Source organism: Lonchura striata, chromosome 3, assembly GCF_046129695.1.
Source record: "Lonchura striata isolate bLonStr1 chromosome 3, bLonStr1.mat, whole genome shotgun sequence".
NCBI lineage: Eukaryota > Metazoa > Chordata > Aves > Passeriformes > Estrildidae > Lonchura > Lonchura striata.
This window is the reverse complement of record NC_134605.1, coordinates 40248353-40275177: the sequence shown is the minus strand read 5'-3', so window position 1 is coordinate 40275177 and position 26825 is coordinate 40248353. Positions and strand designations below refer to the sequence as shown.

General features: G+C 37.3%; 1 protein-coding gene across 1 annotated transcript in view; it reads left to right on the top strand.

Annotated features, from left to right (window-relative positions):
* LOC116183470 (thrombospondin-2) overlaps positions 1-26449 on the top strand; it is a 39248-nt gene extending 12799 nt beyond the window's left edge. The window contains exons 4-22 of the mRNA XM_077782094.1: positions 275-359; positions 4723-4916; positions 5681-5821; positions 6052-6148; positions 6885-7055; positions 7881-8057; positions 8789-8962; positions 9400-9527; positions 9643-9795; positions 10841-11059; positions 14125-14232; positions 15283-15442; positions 16867-16985; positions 17425-17659; positions 20469-20696; positions 21180-21451; positions 22419-22516; positions 24740-24879; positions 25310-26449. Of these exons, the coding sequence (XP_077638220.1) occupies positions 275-359; positions 4723-4916; positions 5681-5821; positions 6052-6148; positions 6885-7055; positions 7881-8057; positions 8789-8962; positions 9400-9527; positions 9643-9795; positions 10841-11059; positions 14125-14232; positions 15283-15442; positions 16867-16985; positions 17425-17659; positions 20469-20696; positions 21180-21451; positions 22419-22516; positions 24740-24879; positions 25310-25317 (2907 nt within the window). The 3' untranslated portion in view covers positions 25318-26449. The remainder of the gene's footprint in view (positions 1-274; positions 360-4722; positions 4917-5680; positions 5822-6051; positions 6149-6884; positions 7056-7880; positions 8058-8788; positions 8963-9399; positions 9528-9642; positions 9796-10840; positions 11060-14124; positions 14233-15282; positions 15443-16866; positions 16986-17424; positions 17660-20468; positions 20697-21179; positions 21452-22418; positions 22517-24739; positions 24880-25309) is intronic.
* Positions 26450-26825: the final 376 nt, after the last annotated feature.

Sequence of the window (26825 nt, the reverse complement as noted above, 5' to 3'; positions counted from 1 at the left end):
GATTTCAGCTTGTAGCAGATTAATATCTTTTATTATTACATGTTTCAGAACATACCTAGTTTTGCAGCTTATAATACTAAAATTGTATATAACAAAGCTATAACCACTTTTTTTTTTTTATTTTTGTGTCAGGTTTAATGTCTTGTAGGTTGTTTTTTATGTATTTGCTTATGTCTGAATCCAGCCAGTAGCATGGAATTGAGACAGATCAGTTATTAGTTACTCAAAATTTGATCTTACTGCTTTTAATTGCTTTTTAAAATTATTATTACAGGGTCTTTTGCAAAATATTCAGTTAATCTTTGATACTTCAATAGAGGATGTTCTGCGTAAGAAAGGATGCCAGAGAAGCCAGTCAAGTAAGGTTTTTGTTATCTTGTTAATACTGTTCAGTTGAATCTGAAAATTAGAAATATCAGTTGTGAAATATTATCCTAAAACCAGGCAACAGATCCCTTTGAAATGAAAAGGAGCATAAGTTGCTTTTTGGTGGTAGTGGGAACTTTTATGTTTTTATGATGTCATTTCTATTCTCTATCCTATTATTTTAGTTCAGTTATTTAGGTTTAAAACTCTGAACCTGTTTTTAAGTTGGGGGAAAAAGTGCAATAAATTAGTAGAAATTAAAGGGGAAAAAGCATAGGTAGGAAAATGCATATTTTCTTACATGAGTTTTCTGCAATTCTTTGCACACAAGGCAAGTAGTGTTGCTTCTGAATTCTGCTGCTAACTGTCAATGGGCCCACAAATTAGTCTACAATTCTTAATGACACTGAATTCCTTCCTTGGCAGTACCTTTGACTGAAAGTGGCTTTTGGTTTGACTCCCAAAGTAATGTTAATCAAGACAGCCTCGGGAAAGTAAGAAATCAAAGGAAGATACATGGAAGGCATGTATGTTATGGGCTGACGTGTTCTTGTTATTCCAGTTAGTGCTTACCCTGCCAGGAGGGAAGCACTCTGTGTGAAGTGGTTTCCCCATAAAAGAATTAGGATTATTTGTCAAATATGTGCTAAGGTTTTGTACTCAAGCTTATAGGAGGTGCTGACTGTTTTACTTCCCAGTGCTTGTAGATGACAAGAGCTCAGACAAGAGTCAAAACCAGCTCAATCTGTCAGAGCAATGTTGTAGGTGCACAAGACAGGACTTCAGGGTTTTGTTTGAAACTTCTGTCACCTGAAATGCCATTATTTCCATAACTTTGCTAAAATATGTGGTATATAGAAAATCAGTTAAGCAGATTGAACTCAATTTTTTCCTTGTTTATGCAAAACCCAGAAATTAAACAATAGCACATCTTGACTTCTTCAAATGTTTTGAAATATCACCAAGTAGAAATGGAATGTTACTGTACCTCTACTGTGAAGAGGAAACAAATGGCAGCCTACAGGAATAATTTAATTCTTCATGCTAATACATACCTTAGGAGGAATTCTTGTACAGCTGTAAGCTGCTGATAACCAACAGATAATATTTTCTTAATGTATTTTTATCACATCTGTCAATTGCCAAATATTGCCAAATTTTCAGTTCTATAAATTATACAGATTTGGGGTTTTTGTTTTATCCTTACTGGGAATTTTTCAGCAAATAATTCAATTCACAGTATTTCTGCTTTTACTTTACAACACCAAGAGAACACTACAAGATGGAAATTTCTTGTGCAGTAACAGAAAAGAACTAATAGCACAGTGAGGCCATCAAAATTACTTGAGAGGTTTTTATGTGCATGTCAGAGTCTGACATTGCCTATCCAGATTTATTACATGCTCATGGAATGAGTCAGGTTGAAAAGGACCACAGGGCGTCATCAGTGTAACCTCCCTGCTCAAGGAGGGTCATCCAAGAGCATGTGGCACAGGGTTGTGTCCAGATGATTCTTGAAAATGTCCAGTGAGGGAGACTCCACAACCTCTCTGGACAATCTGTTCCAGTGCTTGGTCTCCTACACAGTAAAGAAGTTCTTCCTCATATCCAGGTGGAACTTCCTGTGCATCAGTATCTGCTCATTGCCTCTTGTCCTATTGCTTGGCACCACTGAACAGAGCCTGGCTCCCTCCTCTTTAGGTATTTATACACCTTGATGAGGTCCCCTTTCAGTTGTCTCTCCTTGAGGCTGAACAGGCCCAGCTCCACCTTTCCTCATAAGAGGGAGGCTCCAGTCCCTTAACTTTGTGGTCCATGGTTGAGGCTAGTCCAGGAGCTCCATATCTTTCTTGTACTGAGGAGCCTAGAATTGGACACAGCACCCTAGATATGGCTGAGGATGAGGAGAGGGGTGGAATGGTTCATCTCTGCCCATTTCTCCAGCCTGCTAAGGTCCTTCTGAAGGTCTGCACAGCCCTCTGGGGTATTGGTCATTCCTCCCAGCTTTGTCTCATCTGTGAACTTGCTGAGGAGGCGTCTGCCTGTCTATCCAAGTCACTGATGGACGGTATAAACAATACTGGGCCCAGTATTGAAACTTGGGTGATGCTGCTAATGGCAATTACCACAGTTGAAAAGCCATGAATGATGCTATGGTCCAGAAGATATTTTCCCGTTTTGATGGCAGACTCATTGAGCTGAAGTACAGGCACTGAAATGACATCTTTATGTGTTGATGTCCCATGACAGCAAAGCTGATGTTACCAGTGAAGTTCCTTCAGCCCTAAGGACACAAAAAGAGATAGGACTATGTTTTTCCAATGTATTTTTAAGCCTAATATGGGAATGTGACATATGGTGAAATGGTGGCTGGGGATTGCTGTTTGGTTGAGAGTAGGAAAGTATGTCTGTAGTTTGATGGCTGCTAATCCTTTAGGCGGGATTTATATACTGCACTGGATAGGAGAGATGACAAAAACACACCTAAATAGGAACATCAATAAAATCCCTTCTTGAGTTATATCAACAGAATTATATTTGCATATGTGAGAGGATGCACATTTTGCTCTTCTGGTTTCTCATTTTAATCATCTGGTCCTTAGGAAATTAGCAGGAAGCCAGCAGCAGAGAACTGATTTCCCAGTGATCCCCAGGCATCTTTTTTCAGTCACTGCCAAGTACCAGTAGGAAGTGAGGATTTAGTTCTTCTAACATAGTTTTGGTTTACGTTTCCTGCTGAGATTGCAACTTTATTAATGTCCTCAGAATGTTCCGGTCAAGGCACACTCCATGTTGGCTTGAAAAATATGAAGTTAATGATCTGAGAAGTGCTGTGGGGGGATCTGAGAAATCTAGTGTTCCAATGTGGTAGGAAAATTGCATTCTTTCCAGGGAATCAAAAAGCAGCTGAAATAAATTGTTATGACACAGAGTTCTGATCTGCTATGTGGTTTTCGTCCATACTGTAAATGAAACTGGACAATTGCTTCAACTTTGTAAAACTGAGAACAATTTTTTGTAGACCTTGGCTAGTGGCAGATGTTTCATAGCTAATTTAAAAGCACATCAAGCCAATAATTTTAAGTTTGGTTAAGAAGTAGTCACTTAATGTCATATTGTGGGTTGGTTCTTTGTTCTTCTGTTTTTAGCCTTCCAAAGGAATAAAGAATACTTTGCTCCTGTTTTCATTTCCTTTTTTATTTATATGTAACACTTCAGTATAGTAAAGCATCAAATCAAGCCCTTAAATTTTCTGAAGATTTGCCACCTTTGGTGATTTGTCAAAATTGAGTGATATTGGGGTTTTAACATAAATGTTTTATCGCACATGTTCCTGTGCTGATTTCTTCTTTTATATTGCTATATCCTTTGCTTGTCTTCTCTCTTAGGTAACCTTGAGCTATTCTAACATCACAAAATCTGTTAAAGGAGTCTTTATTAAGAGAGGGAAGTGTGGATTGCTGTATAGCTGTTACCAACTTTGAGTTTCTCATGGAGTCATTAGAGAAAGTGTCCATGGAATCCATAAGACATTTACCTGATGGAGATTCAAATGCTTAACAGAACACAGACTGTTTTATTTATTTATCTATGTAGTTTTTTATTAATTAAAATCATGCATTCTGTTATTTTTCAGGAATTTACTGTAGACAGGGATGTCTTTTAAAATTATATTAAAACATGTCCAGTTCTCTCTGTCTAATGCATACAAAGTTCTATTTTAATTACAGTCTGCCTTTTGGAGGCATGTTTGGAGTGATATATAAATAATCTGTCTGATCTTCACTTGACCTCCATTTCATTTCAGAATGAAACTGTTTTTATAACAGCTCTTCTGAGCTTAACACTGGCAGTGCAATACAGAGCAGCCCAATCTGGTATACGTTGAATAATGGTCCAAATTTGACCCAACCATGGCATTTATGGAAGAGCAAGGACAGTTACTTTCTGCAAGGAAACTTTCTCCTGCCTTTTTCTCTGCCTAGAGGAAATGTGATAGGTCATAAAAAAATCTGAAACCTTTTATGTCTGAGTGGATAAAATAGGTTTGTTTTTTTGATACTGTGTCCTTTTGTTAGCCATCTTCATAAATGAATGTGTTGCAGTGCCAGCAATTTTAAAGTGAGGGCCGTCAGACACAGCTTGGATCTTAATTTTGAAAAGGGAAAGCCTATAACTGGAACCAGCTGACATGTAACCCCTTTTTTATTCATGGGTATAATAAGCATGAAGCTGTGCCAAAATAGATGTGTTTAAACCCTACCTATGGGTGCCAGTCTGTGATTTCAGCAGAATCTGTAATCTGTGGAAGAGCTTTGTATATGCTGCTCTTCTCTTTCATTCTCTTGCTACCAGCTGAAGTGAACACCATCAATGAGAGCACTGAAATCCTTCACTTGAGCCCCGCAGTCACAACCGAGTACGTGGGTGAGAAACCGGAGAAGGCCAAGTTCTGTGACCGCTCCTGTGAAGAGCTGGGATCGATGTTCACAGAGCTCACTGGCCTGCGCATCGTGGTGAACAACCTGGCTGACAACCTCCAAAAAGTGGTAGGTACCTGCAAGTCTGGAGAACTGACAGGGGTCTGCTGTGCAGTGCTCTTTCCTTCCTTATTTTATGCCGGGGTATTTAACAGAGATTTCTGTATTGCATATGAACACCTGTTAGTGTATCTACATAATGTAAAGATGTCCTCTTTTCATTGACACTAGTTTGGTAGTTCTTGAGTACAACACTTTAGTCAAGGCTTGGTTTAAAAAAGCACACAGACATATGCATTCATACACAGGGGAAATCCTTCTGAAGGCTTGGAAATTGAAAGCTAGCAATCTCAACCTTGCTTGCATGCCGTTAAAGTATGGGCTTTTTACTATGTTTACACCATTTATGAATACCTCAATAAGTGTCTACATGGGGTACCTAAACTGCAAGTAAATGTATGGGATTTTTATAGTTGAAGTATGATAGTAATGTTTTGCTGAAGTCTGGCCCTCTTCTTATTCCAAATCAGCTAATTATTTCTAAAAGCATTTTCTTCGTATGCCATATGTGTCAGGACTAAAGTCTTCTCACCTGAAGTGAAGCTGTAGCAGAGGAAAGCAAAAAGACTAAGAGCAGATTTTCCTTAGTATTGTCACTGTGTTTGTACCATTGCTAGAATTGCTATGCAGGACTGCAATACTTAAGATTCCTTATGAACAAAAAAATAAAATTTTTGATGGAAGAATTTTGTCTGGTTGTAGCTCAGTTTTGTCTATTTAAAACAGTTTGCTTATGAAATACACAGTTTGTTTTCATTAAATTCATCTTTTAGTCTGAAGAGAACCAAATTATGTGGGAACTGATTGGGCCTAACAAAACAATGAAGAACCAACTGGTTTGCTGGCAGGATGGCCGTGTCTTTGAAGATAATGAAAGCTGGATTGTGGATAGCTGCACCAAGTGCATTTGCCAGGTAAGGTTTTGGAAATACTCTTCTCTGCAGAAATGGAGTTACAGTTCAACTGTCCACATCAGGTCATATTTACTTATAGTGTGGCTGGACTTAATGACATTTATAAAAAGGAAGTCCCTATGTCCATGATAGAACAAATCAAAGCATTTCAACAAAAACCTTCCCCAGATGCCTACCTTCATTTACCTCTCTGTGAGCATAAATTAGTAAATTGATTTCTTTGCCTTTAGGATTCCAAAATTGTATGCAATCAAATCACCTGCCCAGCAGTTTCCTGTGCCGATCCAGTTTTTGTTGAAGGTGAATGCTGTCCAGTCTGCTCTCATTGTGAGTATTTAGCTGAGGAGAAAGATAGTTTTTTTGAGCTTTCAAAAACACTAGTAGTGACTTTGAATAATGCCAAAGACTAAGATGTCAAGGCAGGTAAGATCAAATATAGAACTGTATGTATACAAAGATCATACAAAATAACTTGGGTGCTTGAAGTTACCCTCTGAAGGATCTGGTCTGTCTTCATTGATTATATTGGTTACTTAGAATTAAGGTGATAAACTGCTTAGCTATCTTGGGCATAAAATATTAAATGCATGTTTCTCCCCAGTCACGTTTCACATTTTTTTAGTCATTCAGAGCATAGGGTATAATTCTTATAATGTGCTCTTGATCATGTTCACCATTATGCAGCTTTCAAAGGTGGGGCCACATATCACACTGACCTCTATTCTGAAACCAAAGGCAGTTTGGACTCAGGGTTTGGCTCAGTTCATTCTAGAGACAAGATGTTTTTCCTTCAAAGATCAGTGCTTCTTGCTTCAAAGATCAGTGTGCAAACACACTGCACACAAATTCATGAAGATCCAGGATTCTTATCTCAAGTAACCCCTCATTATATTACACCATAATTCTGTACCATCAGTGGCAGCTTGGTAAAGCAAAATTAGAAAAGGAGAGTTCTCCATGTTAAAGTACATATTCTGCAGAAAAAGAAAAGGTAATATCTTCTAAGTAGGATAGTAGAGCAACTTTCAAAGCTAAGCACTTTTTCTTACCTCTTGCTCTGCAGCTGATGACAGTGAGGAGGGCTGGTCACCATGGTCCGACTGGACAAAGTGCTCAGTTACCTGTGGCTCTGGGACACAGATGCGAGGAAGGTCATGTGATGTCACCAGGAGTGCTTGTACAGGCCCCCACATCCAAACAAGGATGTGCAGCTTTAAGAAATGTGATCATCGCAGTAAGTAATGTATTTCTTCCTTTTTAAAAGCTTCTTTTGACATCTCAAAGCAAAACCAAGTTTAGTCAGGACAGTATGCACCTGAGAAATCCTATATGCACAATTAAAGTGGCTGTCATTAGATTCTTTGCCAATTTTCCCCTTTCAAATGTTTCTCCCTTTCCTGACAATTTAATAGGTATGTACATTCTGGGCTTAGCTATGTTAAAAAAAAAGATGGGTGATCCTTTCTTTAACATTATGACTGGAGTATTTTGTTTGAACTCTGTTTGGATATTACACTTAGTTTGTAAACATGATATTCAAGGCTGTGTTTACGTCTGCCATTCAATCATTGTTGGGCCATTCCATTAACTTAGCTGTGCTCAGGAATACAGTAATAATTGAAGATTTCTGATAAATATCAAACTACTTTATTATTTAAGGCACTTACAAGGATGATATTCCAGAAATACAGTAGTTAATGCTATTGGAAGTACCTGTGATATCCAGGCTGATATAATACCTAAGGCAATATCTAGCAGCTGAGGCTGCTAGATGTCCAAATGTACGTTTTGAACAAGTGTTTGTTTCATTGGAAAAATTTATTTTTAAGTAAAATATCTGAAATAATTGTTAGTCTTATATTGGTTACTGAAATTCCTAAGAAAGCTGTTCTTGAGTACCTGAGCTGGCATGCTGGGCTTTGTAAGTGAAATGGTGGGAAAGAGATGGGACTTTAATCAGATGCAGTGAGAGGCTCATTAGAAGGCTAACCTCATAAGTGAGTTTGTGTTACTGCTGCAGGTGGGCTGTTTGCTTGATGTGTCCTCTTTTCTCTGGCAGTACGTCAAGATGGTGGCTGGAGTCACTGGTCTCCCTGGTCTTCCTGTTCAGTTACCTGTGGAGTGGGAAATATCACCCGCATCCGCCTCTGCAATTCTCCTATTCCCCAGATGGGTGGGAAAAACTGTGTGGGAAATGGGCGTGAAACGGAGAAGTGTGAGAAGGTTCCATGTCCAGGTATGTCTGTGGTCTTGAATCAAAAGTAATACAATATTCCAGCTGGATTTCTTCTCTTTATTCAGATCTAAATGACAGTGAATTTCAATGATGGAAAACAAAATTTTATCTTATGAGTGAAATAACACACAAAGGTGTTTTGACAATGAAGACAAGAATGCAGTCAGAGGTTTTGTAAACCTTGCAAATTATAATTTGGCTTTAAATATTAAGAGTTTGAGAAATTTCCATTTTAGTGATGTGTCTCTGCATATCAAAAATAAACACTTCCTTTCTAAAAGGAAGCTCTCTGTACTTGTTAGGAATAGATATACAATCCCCCAATAGCCAGATTTCTTTGATATTTGTGCACACATTTTTTACACATTCAACACAATTGATGTTATAATTCTTTCTTATTTGTCTACACTTTTAAACCTTTTTTAGACCTTTCATTCCATACACTTTCACTTTCCTTTTATATAATTTTTCCTCCTTTTTTTCTCTTTGCATATCTAATGGGCATGGCTTGGTCTTCTGAATTATTGGCCAAAAAATGCCTAGGAAACAGTTGGGTATTTTTCATTAGTTTGTTTCTGAAATATTGCTATCTCAGTGCAAACGTCTGCTATCATCTTTCCACATACATAGTGAGGAACTGTCTCTAGTCAGCGATCCGATGAAGGGTTGTCATTGGCACCAGATATCCCCACTTTATTGCCTGTGATTCTCTGTTCTTTTACATATCTTAGTGAATGGCCAGTGGGGTCCTTGGTCTCCGTGGTCTGCCTGCACTGTCACCTGTGGAGGAGGAATTCGTGAGAGGTCTCGGCTCTGTAACAGTCCAGAGCCACAGTATGGAGGAAAGCCATGTGTGGGAGATACCAAGCAACATGATATGTGCAATAAGAAGGATTGCCCAATTGGTTGGTGTTCATTCTTTACTCAGTCTGAGTCACTATTATTGCTGTTATCTCTTTAATGGGTCATTATCAAGTCACACTACAGGAATCTGCTAATTATACCTTTGTTTCAGTAGAGGACATTTAACTATTTTGAGTGCTATTTAGTGGGGTTTTTTATATATTTGCAATACCAACTTTCTTGAAGAAGTATGCCTTTCTTAAATAGGGATTGAATATGCTCTAATGTATTCAACTGGGTGTAGCAATCTAATTTTTTCATATCAAATCAATAGTAATTTTTCTTAAATGCACTTAACCCTAACTTCAGGGGTTTCATAAGAGTCCATTGCAGCAAGTGTGATTTAAGCTACTGACCAGAGAATACCTGTTTCTTAAATGAAGTTTTACATGCCTTTTATGCTCCTTATTTAATTTTCAGTTTTGTGTGTCTTTGCCAGATGGGTGTTTGTCAAATCCTTGCTTTCCTGGAGCAGAATGCAACAGTTACCCAGATGGGTCTTGGTCCTGTGGGGCATGTCCAGCAGGATACCTTGGCAATGGTACCTTCTGCGAGGATCTTGATGAGGTATTGGCTTTGTTTCCATTAACATCAGGAAATCACCATGACAAATTCATTATTTGGGAATTACAGAGCCATCTAATTGATTGCTCCTTTTTTTTTTTTCTTTCTTAACCTGCAGTGTATAGCTGTGTCAGATGTTTGCTTTAAAGTGAATCAGGTCCATCGCTGTGTGAACACAAATCCGGGTTTCCACTGCTTGCCGTGTCCTCCACGCTATAAAGGAAGTCAGCCCTATGGAGTAGGGCTTGAAGTTGCCAAGACAGAGAAGCAAGTAAGTGATATCAAAGGGAATTTGATGGCTTTGAGTAATTCTCATCTGAAATATCTTTGAATGATGGCATAAGATAAACTTGGGTACCAAACAAAAATAGCTTGAAATAACTGTTGTTTCAGTGTATTTTTGGTTTCAGTAACAAAATACTGAATTTGGGATTGGGTTTTCTAAGGGTTTGATTTTTTTAGGTGTCTTCACAGTTGTATCAAATGAGCCTAAAATTCCAGGAGCAAACATTTCCCTGCTTTGCATTCCTTTCTCTGAGGTTAACATACCTGTTATGGAGAGTGGAAACTGAAGAATTAGGATTTTTTTTTTTTCATAAATATGATTCTGTTAATAGCAGTGGTATCAGACACATGTCTGAAGTTCTCACTCCCTAAATTCCACTGGGCCAAAGCTTATCAGTGGTGAAGGACAGCAGGAAGTAGAAGTGAGGTTGAAGACTAGTCTTTCCTAGAAAAGACAAAAATGTTAAATTGGAAGTCATGGTTGGCCTTCTTCTCTTTGTTGCTGTTGATTCAATCTGTGGTTAGCTCAGCTTGTGAACTCTACGTGTCAATCATCTGTGTAAGATTCTCAAATACTGTCAATGACAAATATAGTGATAAGGAAGAGGTAACAAAACCGTTTGTGAGGTGAACACAAGAATTCCTTAGGGTCTCTTTGATTTAAGAAAATTGTCCTTTTATACTGTCAAGCAAAGCACTAAAGAAAAGAGGCGAGTACAATCGCCTTTCTGTTGCAATGAATTTCTGGGGTTTAATGACATCTGGAAGCATGCTAGATACAGTTTGAAATTGCTAACCACTTTAATTGCTTTTTAAATAATGTCCAATTTTTTCTGTGGTTTGTTTTAATTATTTTTATTGTACATATTTGTTGGAGTTGTGAACTGAGAGAGCAGTATAATTTATGAACCACAATCTCAAAACAAAGTTCCTGTCTTCAGACCTCTAACTGGTCTGATTTTGAAGAAGCTGAGGCACACACAGCTGGCTGTGATTATCAGGTTTCAGTGAATATGCTCCATCATTTCTAGGTCTGTGAACCTGAGAATCCGTGCAAGGACAAGACACACAGCTGCCACAAGTCTGCAGAGTGCATCTATCTGGGCCATTTCAGTGATCCAATGTACAAATGTGAATGTAGAACAGGTTATGCTGGTGATGGACGCATTTGTGGCGAGGATTCAGATTTGGATGGTTGGCCTAATAATAACTTGGTCTGTGCTGCTAATGCAACATACCACTGTGTGAAGGTAGGTAAAAAAAGGTTGATAAAATGCTATGTGTTAACAACATTTTCACTTTTTCCTAAGAAGTTGTGATTAACCCTTTTAATTCATGAAGCTGGTGGTTTCTTTCAGTAAGTTTTGACTGTTACAACATGCTCATTTTCTAGGAGATGCCATGAAATGTGTATTCACTTAATCTGGTAGGATACAATAAGGGATTCTCCAAATTAAATACAGAGTCCTCTGCTTTGGATTTCTTCCTACTCAGAACACATGGCCAATTGGGATGCTTGTAAATGGAGTTAGGACACTGAGCAGGAGTTGCCTAAAGCATGGGTGTGAAGCACAGAGCTAGTGAGAACCAAGCAGGGATCTCAGGGCCCAGGAGAGTGTGAAATCCTATGTACAGGGCTTGTAAAAAGACTCTGACAGCCATATAAGGGCTAGAGTTCAAAATGCTGTCTTGAACTACCCTTGTTTTTAAAGAGTTAAGCAGACCACACTCTGTGACAACTGGATTCAGAGCCCAAGATAATTTTTAACAGTAGGAGCCTAATGAATATGACTAATTAATGTACTCCTTATTGCAAAGGCTCACAGGACCAGGATGAGAGATTCAGCCTCTCTCACCCTTCAGAGATGTGAAATCCCAGCTCTCACCCTCGCAAGGGGAGTCACCTGAACTGCCTGCCAACATTGGCTCTGCATGTGGCAAATGGGATCTATCCAATCTTGCTGTGCAGCTGTGCTGTTGTATTGAACAATGAAACATTACTACACCCATAAGAAAAATTAGCATCAGGATTCCTAAAAATGGTGGCATGTCAGTTTAATAGGGTATGTCCATGTGGTATATTCCCTGAGACCTGGTTCTGTGCTCATCTGAAGGGCACAGTAAGTCTTGATTTCATGGCCTGAGCTTCCTTCCAGTGGGAATTACTCAAAAATGGTGAGCTTCCTTGTAGGTCTTACCCTGATGCTGTACGAAACCAGGCTGAAAGTTGCTCTGCCAGTTTAACAATGGCTTAAATAGCTAAAGGAGCAAGGGCACCCCTGACAGGCAATCCCCTGGATCCTAGTTCTGAGTGGTAGCCTTGCTGATGGCTGAATTACAGGCACAATACAGAGGGGCATACACTGATTGCAGCAACAAGTTAAGCAACTGGGATGGAGGAGTTTTGTCAGAGTAGAAGGCATGTGCAGGTGTTCAGTTTTAAACACCTACCTGTGGGGCCACTGACAGAACTGGATTACCTGTGTATGTTCACTAGGAAGACACTCAAGTATTTTGCTAATCAGTAATGGCTCTAAGGGCAAGATTTTCTCTTCTGAGGTCTTTGAGGGTTTCTTTTCCCAGATCTGAAACATTTTTGCTGCTCCATGTTAAAGTGATATGCCTATAAATCTTCTAGAAGTTCTAGCAAAAAAATTCTGCTTAAAAAGAAAAAAGAAGAAAGAAATACAAAAATGACTGATCTCTAGACTACTATAGTGGTTAAAACACAGACCAAGAGGCTAGGAAAGTTTGAAATCAGGCTTTTTGAGAGACTAAGTCACTTGTGTGCATCTGGGCTCTGTCAGCCCAGATATGAATGGGAATTTCAGATATGAATGGAAATTTGCGCCTCAAATGTTGGTCTTCCTCACTGTAATTGATGTTTGTTCATTGTAGATTCAGCCAACTTAGCTGTTGCACTTCATATATATTTCTTTCAGTTCCTGTCATCAGAATTTGCACGTGTTCACTCTTGATGTAACACAAAGCATTTGTTTTGGTTAGATACAACATGCTGAACCCATTCAGAAAAAACTGTTTCCAAAGTTTGTTTAATATTTTGTGTAATATGTGTTGATCTAATAGACACAAGTACTTCATTTAAGTACACTCCACCTGCCAAAAAAAACCCCTTAAAAATACCACAAATTTGCAGGCCCTTGTATTCTTTATAAAATCTCCTAGCTGAGTAATTTGGTTTAAAAAAACTTCTTTCCTTGAGCTGATAATGATTGAACATTAACTTACTCTTGTGACTATTTTCTTTCATTATTTCAAAACATTTTTTGTATTACTGGAAAGCAGTGTTAAGGTGGACAGTCAAGACTCTTCACAGGTATTTGATAAAAATGTTGGAGATTTGATATTTATCACAATATTTCCAGTACTCTTTTTCTTAAATTGTCTGTACTATTAGAACTGAGATTGAAAACATCTGACTATAATTCTAATTTTTTAGAGTATGTGTTACAAAAGAGGTATTTGTGCACTCTTTTGTCAGATTCAGTTTTGTGTGAGGTAGATCTGGAATGTGAGTGAAAATGAGAATAACAGAGTGTGTTTTCATAGATGTACTTATTCATAGCAAGTGGTAGAGTTGCAATCAATTTTAGCTGATTTTAGTATTTAAAAAAAGGGGATATTAAAAGGTTGGCAAGCTATTTTACTTATTTTTCAGTGTAACTTAAGATGTGTTTATACAAAATAATTCTTTACAAAGTTGTGGTGCAAAACAAAGAGGTCTGTTTGACTCCTATTTTTAAAGCCACATGAGTGCAAAGGTACTCTTTTGCAGAACAGTATAAGACACTTTTTTCAAAATCCTTTCTTAGAATGTTCCCCTTCATTGATGTGTAGTACTTTCCATTGCTGTGTAGTAAGTTTCCATATGAACAGCTGTTTCTGAAGACCTTCTCTTGGCTTGGTTTTTTATTTTTCTGGCAACAAAACCTGGTGATTTTTTTATGTGATCTTCAAATATATCTCATGAATTGTCTACAAAAAGTTATTGTAAGAGTGCATGTCTGTGCGTGTGGTGTGTTTGTTCTTTGCTAGTTCCCTCTAAAATTTACTAGAAATGTCACACTAATAGCAACTGGGAAACAGAGTCATTTGCAGCTGCATTTCTCTTACTTTACAATATGAAAGCAGCAAATGAATACTACCTTTGCCAACAAAAAACCAGGCACTTTAAAAAGTACTTTGCTGATTGCTCTTGTTTTATAGTCTCTGGTGTACCATATCTACTCTTCTGCACAGGCAAGTTATCCTGACATAATGTAAACATAATGTATTGATTATTTCTTTTGGCCAGGATAACTGTCCCCTTCTGCCTAACTCTGGCCAAGAAGACTTTGACAAAGATGGCAAAGGAGATGCCTGTGATGAGGATGATGACAATGATGGTGTTGAAGATGACAAAGTAAGATGTGTATCTCTCTGCCGTATGTTTGACCTAATAATCTGATTTTAAGGAAAACCATTACAATAGATGTGAACTTTATTATTCAGATCTTCAATTGAGTTATTCTGCACTTCCTTCCCTGAATGATGTGTAGTGCAGAGTAAAGCTGTATTCAGTCAAAGGAGAGTAGTACTGTGCAGAGCAAAGCAGACTGGGGAGCCCCTGGAATTATGTTCTCTGTATCGGTTTTGAGTTCAGTTATGTACATTAAAACAGTTTAATGGAAAGTGGTAATGGATTTTTTTATATTGTAATGGAAGAATGGCAAGTCTAGTGTGTTTGAAAAGCTGGTAAATATTATATATATATGATGTTATTTTTATTCATGGTAACTTGTTTCCAAAACAACTATAAACACAGGCAGTATCAAAGGAAAATGATGGGAAGAAAAATCTAGCCTGGTTTATACTTTCCTTTAGATCTGCCCAGAAGACAAATTAATTTACCTGCAGAGCCTAAAAGATAGCCATGTAGTCTAAAACCGTTGCCTTGTACAATCAACAGAAAGAGGCACTTTGAGAGTTTGCCTTACCCTGGCTTTTTAGAACATATTTAGGATAAGGGAACTGGTATTAGAATTTTACTGTTCCTCTTTGTTCCCTTCAGAGGCAACCTAGATGCTCTAGAGCTTCAGATGGTTAAAGTTGGGTAAGAGCTGTGTTCATTTGGTCTCTATTTGGAAAACTTAAAAAAAAAACAACAACCCAAATAATAATTTGATAAAGAAATATCATTTAGTAGGTGTATTTTTAAAATTGTAGCTAGAAATTGTTTTACGAACAGCATAAGATTTTTACTTGCCTCTAATTGTATGAGTGAGCCAGGCTGTCCAGATGCCATCCTGTTACTGCCATGACCTTCAGTATACGTACAGCTTGTCCACTGAAAAATAATGGATCAATATTTGATTTTTGAATTCTGTCCAAGCTGAACAGGAGTTACCACTTCATAATATGCTCTCATGAATTGTGATTTATATTGTGAAATCTTTTTTTTTTTTCTTACTAGGACAATTGCCCTCTTCTGTTCAACCCTCGCCAGTTTGATTATGACAAAGATGAAGTTGGTGACCGCTGTGACAATTGCCCCTATGTGCACAACCCTGCTCAGATTGACACAGACAACAATGGGGAGGGTGACTCCTGTGCTGTGGACATTGATGGAGATGGTATGATTTACCAATTTTGAGAATTAGGTGCTGTTCCACAAGTGCACTTTGGTTTATGTCCAGTAAGATGGGCTACTTGGTTTTATACGTGGAATAAAATTTGGTCTAGCAGTTCAAAAATACAGAAGACAGAAGGCTGAATTTTATTTGCCCTGTGTAGTGTGGTTGTCCATACAGTCCCTAAATGACTACAATTAATATTACTAAAGAATAAATCAGTGAGTCTTTATCAGTGTAATCTTTAAAAAAAAAAACAAAAACAACTTTCTTTCATCTGTGTTCCAAAGTAATCAGGGTCTAATATAACACTTCTGTTGACTTTTCCTTTTCCTTTTAGGGAGGGAAAAGAACATCAAAACATTCACATAGTAAAGACAATATCCACAGTAATATGATCTGCTTTTCTATGAATGTATAAGTATGCAAAACTCACAGTAATCTAAATATGCATTTTTTGCATGTCTTAAAATATTGTTAGAAAGTGCTTATTTCCTCCACCAGTACATTCCTTTATAATCCCCATTTGATCAGAATTAAGATGGGAGAAAAACACTTAAATATTGTTTAAAAATCATATCCCTTTGTCATTTCAAATGTATGAGGATACAGAAATACTAAAAGTTGAAGAAATGTAGCTTTGGATTTTAAACATTTGGATGTTTTTGACTTTAGCTTCTGAACATTTGGAAGTTCTCTCATCCTCCTTCTGATCATCAGGTTCATACTAGTACTCGTGGTAGTTCTGCATTTGAAGAAAAATTCAATCATATGTTATTGGCTGAAAGATTATGCAAATCTACAGGGACAATGTAATACAGGGAAGGGTCCTTTTATCTTTCCCAGACAGATATACCAACATGTGTTTGTTTCTTTTCATCTTACAATTTTGAAGTAGACTGTTGGTTTTATAATGAAGTTTCCTGAGGAGGAGCAGTTTCTTTTGAAAATTTGGCATACTATACAACTAATGATGAACATGTTCTGGTAAAATTATTTAATGCTGAGGCAGCTGAATATTAATACAGTTGTTTCTATATAAAAGTTCAGAAGTTTGAACCTGATATAGCTGTGCATTCCATGCCATTTCTTAGAGTGGGGGACTAAAATCCAAAACAAATTATTTAAAAAAATTCCCCACCCCTTTATCTGTTATACAATGAAAAGGACTACATTCTAAGACATAATCAAGCCTTATTCTTCCATAGGAAAATACATTCAGAAAACTTTGTCATAATAAGAAAAATTGATACCATAATTTTTTTTCTAATATTAGTTTTAACTATTTGTAGCAATGATGTTGTAATCAGAAAGATTGAGTCCCTTGCTTCTTCACTGGTGATTCCTGCAGTCTGTGGCTGTCTGTGTTGTATGTTGTATTATTTTGATTTTTTTTTTTAATATTTTGTTGGGTTTTTTTCCCCTAGACATTTTTAATGAACGGGATAATTGCCCTTACGTCTACAACACAGACCAGAGCGATACAGATGGTGATGGAGTTGGTGATCAGTGTGATAATTGTCCATTGATGCATAATCCAGACCAGGTAAATGACGAATATAGTCTCCTTAATGGTAACATCAAAACAAGGGCAGAGAAAAGACCACAGGAATAGGATAGGAATTGCTATCAGTCCCTGTACTGAACAGCTGAAAAGGTGAATCTATATTGCTCACTTTCACATCTCATATTGTGAGATTCCTTTGTATCAGATGAAAGGGAAGTACAGTGATGATTGCTTTAATCCATCTGCAAGTAAAGCCATGTCCTGCAAGTATTCTGGGGACCAGATCTTACCCACTGATAGAAGAATAAGTTGCCATACTAGCTTGAAGTTATGCTTGTACTTTTAGCACTGTTGTCATTGTGATATTTGTCACTACAGAAGCCCTTGAAGAGAAGTGTTGAACAGTTAAGTACCATGCTGTACTTTTGTATTGAGTAAAAATAATAAAATTACTCTGTACAATTCTTTTTTGGGGTAGACTGATGCAGATAATGACCTTGTTGGTGACCAGTGTGACAATAATGAGGACATAGATGAAGATGGCCACCAGAACAACCAGGATAACTGCCCTTACATCCCCAACGCTAACCAGGCTGACCATGATCAGGATGGTAAAGGAGATGCCTGTGATTCTGATGATGACAATGATGGTGTCCCAGATGACAGGGACAACTGCCGCCTCAGATACAACCCTGAGCAGGAAGACTCAGATGGTAAGAGCAAGGTCATATGAATTTCATCTACTTCTTAGTATCTGATTTTGATCTTGTAGTATTAACATTTGGTGAAGAGAGACTTTGCATCAAACCAAGCTTCTTTTGACATTTGAGACACCATGGAATTCAATGGAACTAAACTGGTCAGTTTGATCAAGGGTTAGAGCATTAGGAAACATCTTTGACAGGAGCTCAAACATGCACATACTTAATTATAGGAGAAAATCTTTAACAGTTTTTTTTTTAAACAGAAAAATCCATGTTTTTGTTAAGATTCTTATTTTCACATTTAATTGAAATATTAAAAGCGTCAGAAAGTATTTAAAATATCTTGAATTACAAATACTTTAAAAAATGAAAAGTGAGCTGTTTCATTTTCCATCTGAAAATTAAAATGGAAAAAAAATGGTTTACTACTGTATTTTATTTTGAAAAATAGACTATTTCTTCAGGATATTTTAAGTCCATCTTTTTGTTTAATTGACTCCTGAGCAACTTTTCTCAAATTGTCTTTACAGACTGCTTTAAATATGTCTTGATGATATACATGTCACAGTTTAAAAAAATGGATATGTAATTGCCCTTTTTTCCTTTTTTTTTTTGTAAAATGTTGTTGGTCACCTCAGACAGTACTTCTCTGTGCTTGGTATTATTTAAATAATTAAATAGCAATAGTTTTGCAATTTTAATTTTGAAAATGTTTATGACCCTTTAAAAATCACCAAATATGTTTGCAATAATGACCCTCGCAACAAATGCAGGTAAGCAGTTTCTGTTCCAAGTTATACAGCTTGATGGAGCCGTTCCATGGCTGTGCTGTAGAAATTGAAAGCAGAATTTATTACCTACACAATATGTTTTTATGTACACTTAGAAAGATAAAATGCTGAGCCTTGTCTGATTGCCTGCTAAGACAACTGCTGTCAGTAGGAAGTTTCTGGTTGGTAGTCAGTAGTAGCTCTTAATTTTAATAACCTTTCAGTCCTGTATGTTTCCAGAATATCTTTGTATTTTCCAGTCCCTCGAATAGCCCCTTAATTTCATAAATCCAGAATAAGGGTGACCACAAGCTGATATAGTTTGTCATCTATCACCTGGTTTTTGTAAAGGAAACTACATTGATGTATGGATTATCGATTCAGAAAAAGCAGATATTTAATCAGTTTAGCCAGCTCATCACTGTCATTAGCAGCAGGTCCAACAGAAATCTTGGAAAAAGGGTAAATAGAGCAAAAAATTGTTCCCATGCTCTTGAAGATGTTAGTTTTAGCATATAAAGATGAGGCCCTGGAGAGAGCTGTTGGATGTGACTGGATAAACAAACACTTTCTAACTTTCCTTGACAGGGAATGAATGTTGTCAGCAGCAACTCACTACCAAATGAGCATCAGCTGGACTTTTAATGAATAATTAGATTCTTCTGTGAATTATCTCTTTGATTTGGCAAAGGAAACAAAATGGGAAATTAATTCCCTTTTCTCCAATGAGTGCTAAGACAAACAGGTGGAGGAACAGACAGCTGGTCAGGATTTGGAGTTGTCTATGGCAGATAGCCAGCATGGAAAATGGGAGCATTTCACCACATATTTGAGCTGCACAGAGCCCTGAGATACTAGATGTTTCAATTTTCTCTAATTACTCTTTTCATTTTTGGCTATTGCCTAAAACTTGTTCTGCTTTTTTGTCTGAAAGCTCCATACTTGGGTAATGCTGCGTTGGTTAGTCATGGTAACGTTGCTTTCCATTTTTCTGTGAAGCATCTAGTAGTAGGTCAGTATTGACTGAGTTGGGTCATTGCTGTTTCCCACTGTGTTAATTCCCATGTTCTTAGGGCAGTCATAAACACTGGGGAAAAAAGCCCAAAAATCAGATGCTCTGCTATGTGAGGATAGAAACAAATTAGTCGGCAGCACTGGGTTTGCATTAGTACCCAATGTAATATCCAGTGGTTTCTGTTGTAAAAATTGGAGCCATTTGGGGATTTGTTTCTATGCTTGTCTAGCCAAGCTTTTCTACAATATTTTCAGGTCTTTGTGCTATTGTATGGCATAGAATAATAGTCATTGGCAATGAGCTTTTTTTATAAATGCCTCCTTTCACTTCTTGCTCGTTGAGGCAAGTCATGTCTCCTTGTGTCCATTAATATTATAGGTAAACTAAGAAAGGAAATAATTTTTAGTTTTTCTAAAATATTTCATGTAGTAAAAGTGTTGAGCAGAAGCACAACTATAGATGAGCTGTACATTTTGTTCTCTAAAAACTTCCTGCAATCCATATAACAAAACTTAATTTTTTCATTCTTCTGAGGCTAACCCTGTTGAATGAAGTGCTGCCTTCTTTTCTCATACATTTTTTTGAAGCACTATGTTATTTATAAGTCATATTGTTCTATCTACAAGTGGAAGAGTGGCTATGCATGTATTCTCCCCCCTTTCTTTTGACATAGAGGTGACGCATCTGCAATCTGGGACATCTTAGATGGATTGTTGCAGAAAGAATATTAAGACAGTGATAAGAGTCTGAAAAATAGTTTAATATGATCAACAGTATATAAATATTTAGTAATGTAATGTGTGGAAGATTAAGATTTTAATGCTATTCTTTGAATTGATTTGCGCAGCACATATTTAAATGTGGTGTTATATCCAATCTGGAACAAATTAAACTGAAAATGTAATGCAAGCATTAGTGAATTACATCGACACAGCAAACTTCCAACTTTTCCCACCCTGATTCCAAAGTGATGTATAAAGTGGGGCTGGATAAATTGCTAACAATTGCCTCTGCTTATTCACATTGCTTACAGGTGATGGGAGAGGTGATATTTGCAAAGATGACTTTGACAATGACAATGTTCCAGATATCTATGATGTGTGCCCTGAAAACAATGCCATTAGTGAAACTGATTTCAGAAAGTTCCAGATGGTCCCTCTGGACCCCAAGGGAACGGCTCAGATTGATCCCAACTGGGTTATTCGCCACCAAGGCAAGGAACTGGTACAGACTGCTAACTCTGATCCTGGAATAGCTGTAGGTGAGTATCATTTTGTCACCTCTGGAAAAGTAGCAAGTGATTCTGTGATAAGGAAAGGGAAAAAAAGGTTGATAAAATGGTAGAAAAGGTAGGAAAAAAGGTACACAAATGCATGTTTTTAGTGCTGCAAATGTTGGACTTACAATGGAGGCAGTGTATATGCCCAAAGTATAAACAGCGCAATGCTGCCTGCATTTTTTGTCCATTCATCTCATCAGTGACTGTAACATACATAAAATATACAATTGAAAAAATTTTGTAAGTATAGTGTCTGCTGTCTTCAATGCCCCTTGTAAGCCACTTATTTCTCTCCAGAAGTCTTCATGCAGGCAAGTGTAATTACCTCCACTTCTACAGGTGGGGGAACTGAGAAATACCACTTATGTCTCCTACCAAAATTCAGGATGTAGCTGGGACTCTTGGGTGTGTGTAACTGGATCCAGCATTGTAATGCAGTGATTTGTCTCTCTTGTCTTCTTCCAGGCTACGATGAGTTCAGCTCTGTTGACTTCAGCGGGACATTCTATGTTAACACAGACCGTGATGATGACTACGCTGGCTTTGTCTTTGGCTACCAGTCCAGCAGTCGGTTTTACGTTCTGATGTGGAAGCAGGTCACTCAGACCTACTGGGAGGACAAACCCACCAGGGCTTATGGCTATTCTGGTGTGTCGCTCAAAGTAGTGAATTCAACAACTGGTACTGGTGAGCACTTACGAAATGCTCTCTGGCACACAGGAAACACCCCTGGACAGGTGAGAGATGCACTTTTAGGCAAACAATATTTTAAAGATAAGGGACATGTTTAAAAAATTTCCTTTCACACCTCAATTTTTGCAGATGTTTATCAGTGTTTTTTAATTCCCTTATTAGTAGTGTCAATAGTAAAACATTCATTGTATTTCAAAGACAGTCACATAAAAGGGAAGATGAGGTGTGATCAAAAGGAACATGAGAGCGATGTCTCAGTTACGCACAAATCCTTTGTTGCTTCTGTATTGGCACTTGCTTCTTTGGTGTTCCAGCTTGTTTGAATTGCACGTGGTTTAGAGTACAGTGACAGAAAAAGAGAAAAGACATTGAAAAAAGAGAGAAAAACTGCTGCTGTTCCAGATAGGGTTGAACCATGGAAAAAACTTGTTCATTTTGGAAATTAGGTTAGTAGGGCTTCACATGTGGATATGAATTCACAGGGCTGTTACTGAATGGGAATTTTTAAGGAGCAGCCACAGGCAGTAACATCTGTGCAAGCTGCAGTTCCTCTCCCTCACTGGAGGCACTCATTCAGCATCAACTCTGTCAGCCTGGTTGTGTGTATGTGCAAACCTGAAGAGTTCCAGAAGCATTTGGACAATACTCTTGGACACATGTGACCCCTGGGGATGGTCCTTTGCATGGCCAGGAGTTGGATTTGATGATCCTTGTGGGTCTCTTCCAATTCAGCTGATTCTTTGATGTCATAAGGGAAGTCAAGGTTCAATGCTGTAACAGTCTTCAGTGACTCTAGCTATGAAACAGCAGGAGAATAATTGATCGACAGTTTAAGGCAGAAATTTCCATTACTTTCACCCCATAAAAGTAGTATTTTGATGATACAGTCAAATGTTAAGCTATTTTCAGTTTCATACTCCTCAGAAAGTAAGCTTTGGCAGTTGCTGTGGTGGATGTAGAGTTACTGGGGCATGGTGTGTTTCTAATAAGGCATTTGTATTCCTACTGCAGGTGCGTACTTTGTGGCATGATCCCAAGAACATTGGCTGGAAAGATTATACTGCTTACAGGTGGCACTTGATTCATAGGCCTAAAACAGGATTAATAAAGTAAGAAATATTTCTGTACTTCTACATTTTCTAGTAGCAATGCTTTGTCTCTATTGATTTAAAAGCTGTTACCAGTTTCATAGTTGTTTCTGATAAATATGTTACTTCTGTGACTGTCCAACATTTTGGGAACACTTTATAATCTTCAGAATAATTTATTTTCCTTTTCAGATATATGTAATTTAATCTGGATGGTTCAATATTTACATCAGCTAAATACCCTTGAAAAAATAGGCCTCTTTCTCAGTAGCTTTTCTGTAAGGAGACCAAAAATTCGTGAGCAAAACTCAAAGCAAGATTAGAACATGAGATTGCTCCCCAGCATGAGGGATTTCAGTGAATGAAAATAATTATAAACATGAGCATTGCCTCAGGGAAGTAGGCCAAGGGCTTGTCTCCTTCAGCATCCTGTCTCCTGTAGTGTCTTATACAAGACAGTGCAGAAGTGGCCATGAGCACATCTGTAAGGCACACAAGGAGCTGTGGCAAATGACTTTCTGTAGAGCCCAGCTGTTTTTAGCTGATGTTTCAAAGACTGAGCATTAACTGCTCATGTCAGTTTTATCTTCTACTAACTACTGGAACTGTAAAGGATATTTTTCATGGGGTAGAGTCAAGCCTTACCTCCAAAGGTCTTGCTTGTGCTTACATGAAGGAGGTTTTCATTTGTCTGTGAAAGACAAAGTGTAGACAAATTAGGATAGACTAAGTTACGTGGTTTTGTAAAGAAAGAAGTTTATTTTTCCTTCAGTGTATTGCAGTGCAAATAATTGACTGATATAGGTCAAAAAGAAACTTTTTTTTTTCATTCATGTTGCTGTTTACCTGTAAAGTCCTTTATACAATCTACATAGTGTCAAACAAAAGATGTTACCACTGGTATCACATTAGATTAATCTAACATAGCAAATTCTGTGGTTTGGGGCACTAAATTTCTCCATACTTAAGGGTGTTCTGATAGAAAATGAATTAATTATTTTTTTCACTAATGAAGTAATGAAACAACTTATTTGTACAGAAATATCAATTCCATATGAACATAAGAGCTATGTAATTTTTCTGGTGGGTTCAATGAACTATTAAACTCTTTCCCATATGTTTCGGGTTCTTGATATTTTGAGAATTCTATTAAATAGGATTACATTAACATGAAAATCTATAATTTTTTTACTCTTCTTTTCATTGTCCATAAAATACTGATCTCAGGGAGCTGTTTCATACTTATCTTTGTGCACTTTTCAGGAAACAGAACACTTTATTACAAGTGCTGGACATGCATTTCTGTCTAAACAGAAGTCTGCCCCTACCTAACCACTGAGTTCTAGAAGCTGCTCAGGGGTTGTGATCCTCATGTGAAGCCATCTTGCTGTGTATAACTAATGCATTGTCAATTGAAGCAGGACAATAATCCCTGACTCCAAAGACTAGTCTAATTAACCAACTATAGAGTAATTTCTCATTTGGCCAAGGAGACTGAGAGCCTAACAATCTCAAAGTCTCCCAGGAGAAGCAGAGGATCCAAGTTTGTGGAAATGTAGTCTCTCTGATAAAGAAAGAAAATGAAGTGCTGACTTTAGAGGTCTTTTGTCTCCAGGGTTGATACCTGCAATACTAAAAAAGACCCCCAAGAACCAAAGAAACCAAGTTCTCCTTTTCCAATATATTATTAGTCTAGCTCTTTGTGTCCAAATCCTTCCAGCTTTCACTAAGCTCTTAAAATGTCTGAAATTGAGATTCAGCATGTCTCCAATTAATGCTTTGTTTGACTAAAGCGATGGTTCTTACAATTTCTGATGTTGGCCCTTGCACCTAAAGATAAGTAAATCAGCTGTTCACACAGCTGCAAAGACAGCTTTGTTCAGTGATGTGACAAGGTTGTGTGCTAACCCCTGAGTTCACTGGGACAAGGGCTTATCAGTGAATGCTAGTACATGACATAGTTCATTCCAGGAGACATGACTGTTCTAAATAAAGAACTGGGAAATCTTTTGCAGATGGTGTGCATGAAAACACTAAAGGAGCAGCCCTACTGCTTTTGATTAATGTGTTATGGCTGCCAGCCACATGGGTGTGAGATAGAGATGAGAAGTGATCCCTGCAATGAGGTTGGGTTTTCTGGTGCCTTGTTAAAATTAATTCTGTTCCAGTTTTTAGAGACTGTTACCAGCTCTTACACTGGATGCTGTATTATCCTCCTTGTTTAATTTATGTTCTTCTTTACAGAGTGTTGGTTTATGAAGGGAAACAAGTCATGGTGGATTCTGGACCAATCTATGATACAACTTTTGCTGGTGGACGATTAGGTCTTTTTGTCTTCTCTCAAGAGATGGTCTATTTCTCTGACCTCAAATATGAATGCAGAGGTTAGTTACAAAAAAATGTTTGGAAGATGCTTAAGCCTTTCATAACTTGTGGAACAAGCACAAAGTGTCTAAATGTAAAGTATCCTCTAAATGAAAAGCAATCTGTAGTATCATAGCATGGCATAAACCTTTGGTGAAATGCTTGCCCCTAGAATAATCTCAATTTGAATAATAAACCCCAGATGTTTAATACTATCCACCTGGAAAAAATAAGGTAGAAATTTCTGAGAGAGACTTGCTTAGAATTCTCTCTGTATATCCACTGTCCTCTGTAGGCTATTTCAGTATGTCCTCCTGTTTGTAGAAAAATGAAGAACAGAAGGTGTTGTGCTACATCTCCTAAGTGTATCATGGTGGAGTTCTTGTTTGATTGACTTCCTAACCAAAAAAAACCCAATCACAATTAATATACTTTTCCCTTTTCTTTCAGATGCTTGAGCAGTGGTTGCTGCATTACCAGCAAAGTACTGTAGATGCTATGCAACCCAGACACCTCAGTGCACCCTGGCACTCCCAGTTTCTATTTTTGTGTACCTCCTGTCCTATTTCCTCATGCTCCACTCTCCAGGATCCTCCCAGCTGCCAGGAGTGTTTCAGCCACCCTTCCACCCAAGTGCCTTCTCACAGCCAGGACTAACGAAACCTAAACGTGAACGTCGGACCCACCACTGAAGCAAAAGCAGATTGATACGTTAGAACGTTTTTGTAGAGTGAAAACTTAGCAAAATGTGTTTGTTTACTTGTCTTTTTTAAAGAATGACGTTTACATATAAAAAAATGTAATTACTTAATGTATTTATATATATGGAGAAAAAGAGGGGGGATGATGATTATCAGTTGTTATGTTTAAGTGAGGAAAAATGTCTCTTAATTTTTTTGGGTGTATGGTTGACACTTCCTAGCTCTGATCAAGACTGGACTTGTAACACAGAGCTTCTGGGTCTAATTTTAGCAAAGTAATGGAGGGTCACACCAACAGTAAAAATTACTTTGGATATTAAAGATCAGTTATAAACATTTCTTGATTCAAAAAGGTGCTTAGTTGTTAAGGATGCTCTTAGTAATACTCTTTAAAATTATTACTGGTAGAACTGTCAAATTTGCAACCTAAAACATTCTTTAGTAGGGGCTTTATTTAGGCCAAACAGAATTGAACTAGAAACTCTCATGTGAAAGGGAAGAGTGATTTATTTAAACATCTGAAGCTATCACTATTGTCTGACTTTCAAAAAATTATGTCCAGTTGCCGTGTTTTCATCATATTCTGCATTGCCTTGTAATAAAGAATATACCATGACTATGTGGAGCAAAATGAACCTGAACCACTTTTCCACCTCTGCTGCAAAAAGCACTTTGACATCCTGAAACCTGATGTGGGTTTTTGAAAAGGCGGCAATGCTTGCCATTACTTAATTTGGTAACATATGAATTTAAGGTTCCATTTATAAATATTTTGTTAGTATTTATTGTGATTATAATGCCAAGCTACCTTCTCTGATAATTGATTTTAAAGCATATAATCCATCAATACACAAATAATAATAATCCATCAATAAATTCACAAATAATGGTATTTTAAACCAATTTTTGAAAGCAGATCACAATATGTAGATATTGTCAAAGCATGGCCTACACTTAAGTATAGTTCCATGGGTTATAGTCATGTATACTTTAAAATTAAATGAATAATAATAAGGAATTTACAAATGGAACCTTAATATATATATCCAGTTACCCTTATTTTAATATTTTTGTATTGTTACCTATGTCTGCTGTATATAGAACTTCTTAAATAATGCTGAAGGGGTAGCAGTGTTTATTCTAAACAGATACAACAGTTACTCAGATAAACAATCATATAGACATGTTTAACATTTTTGTTTTGTTTAAGATTTATGAGCGTTGTTCATAAAAATAACACAGGCTGGTGTAATTTTATTCATAGA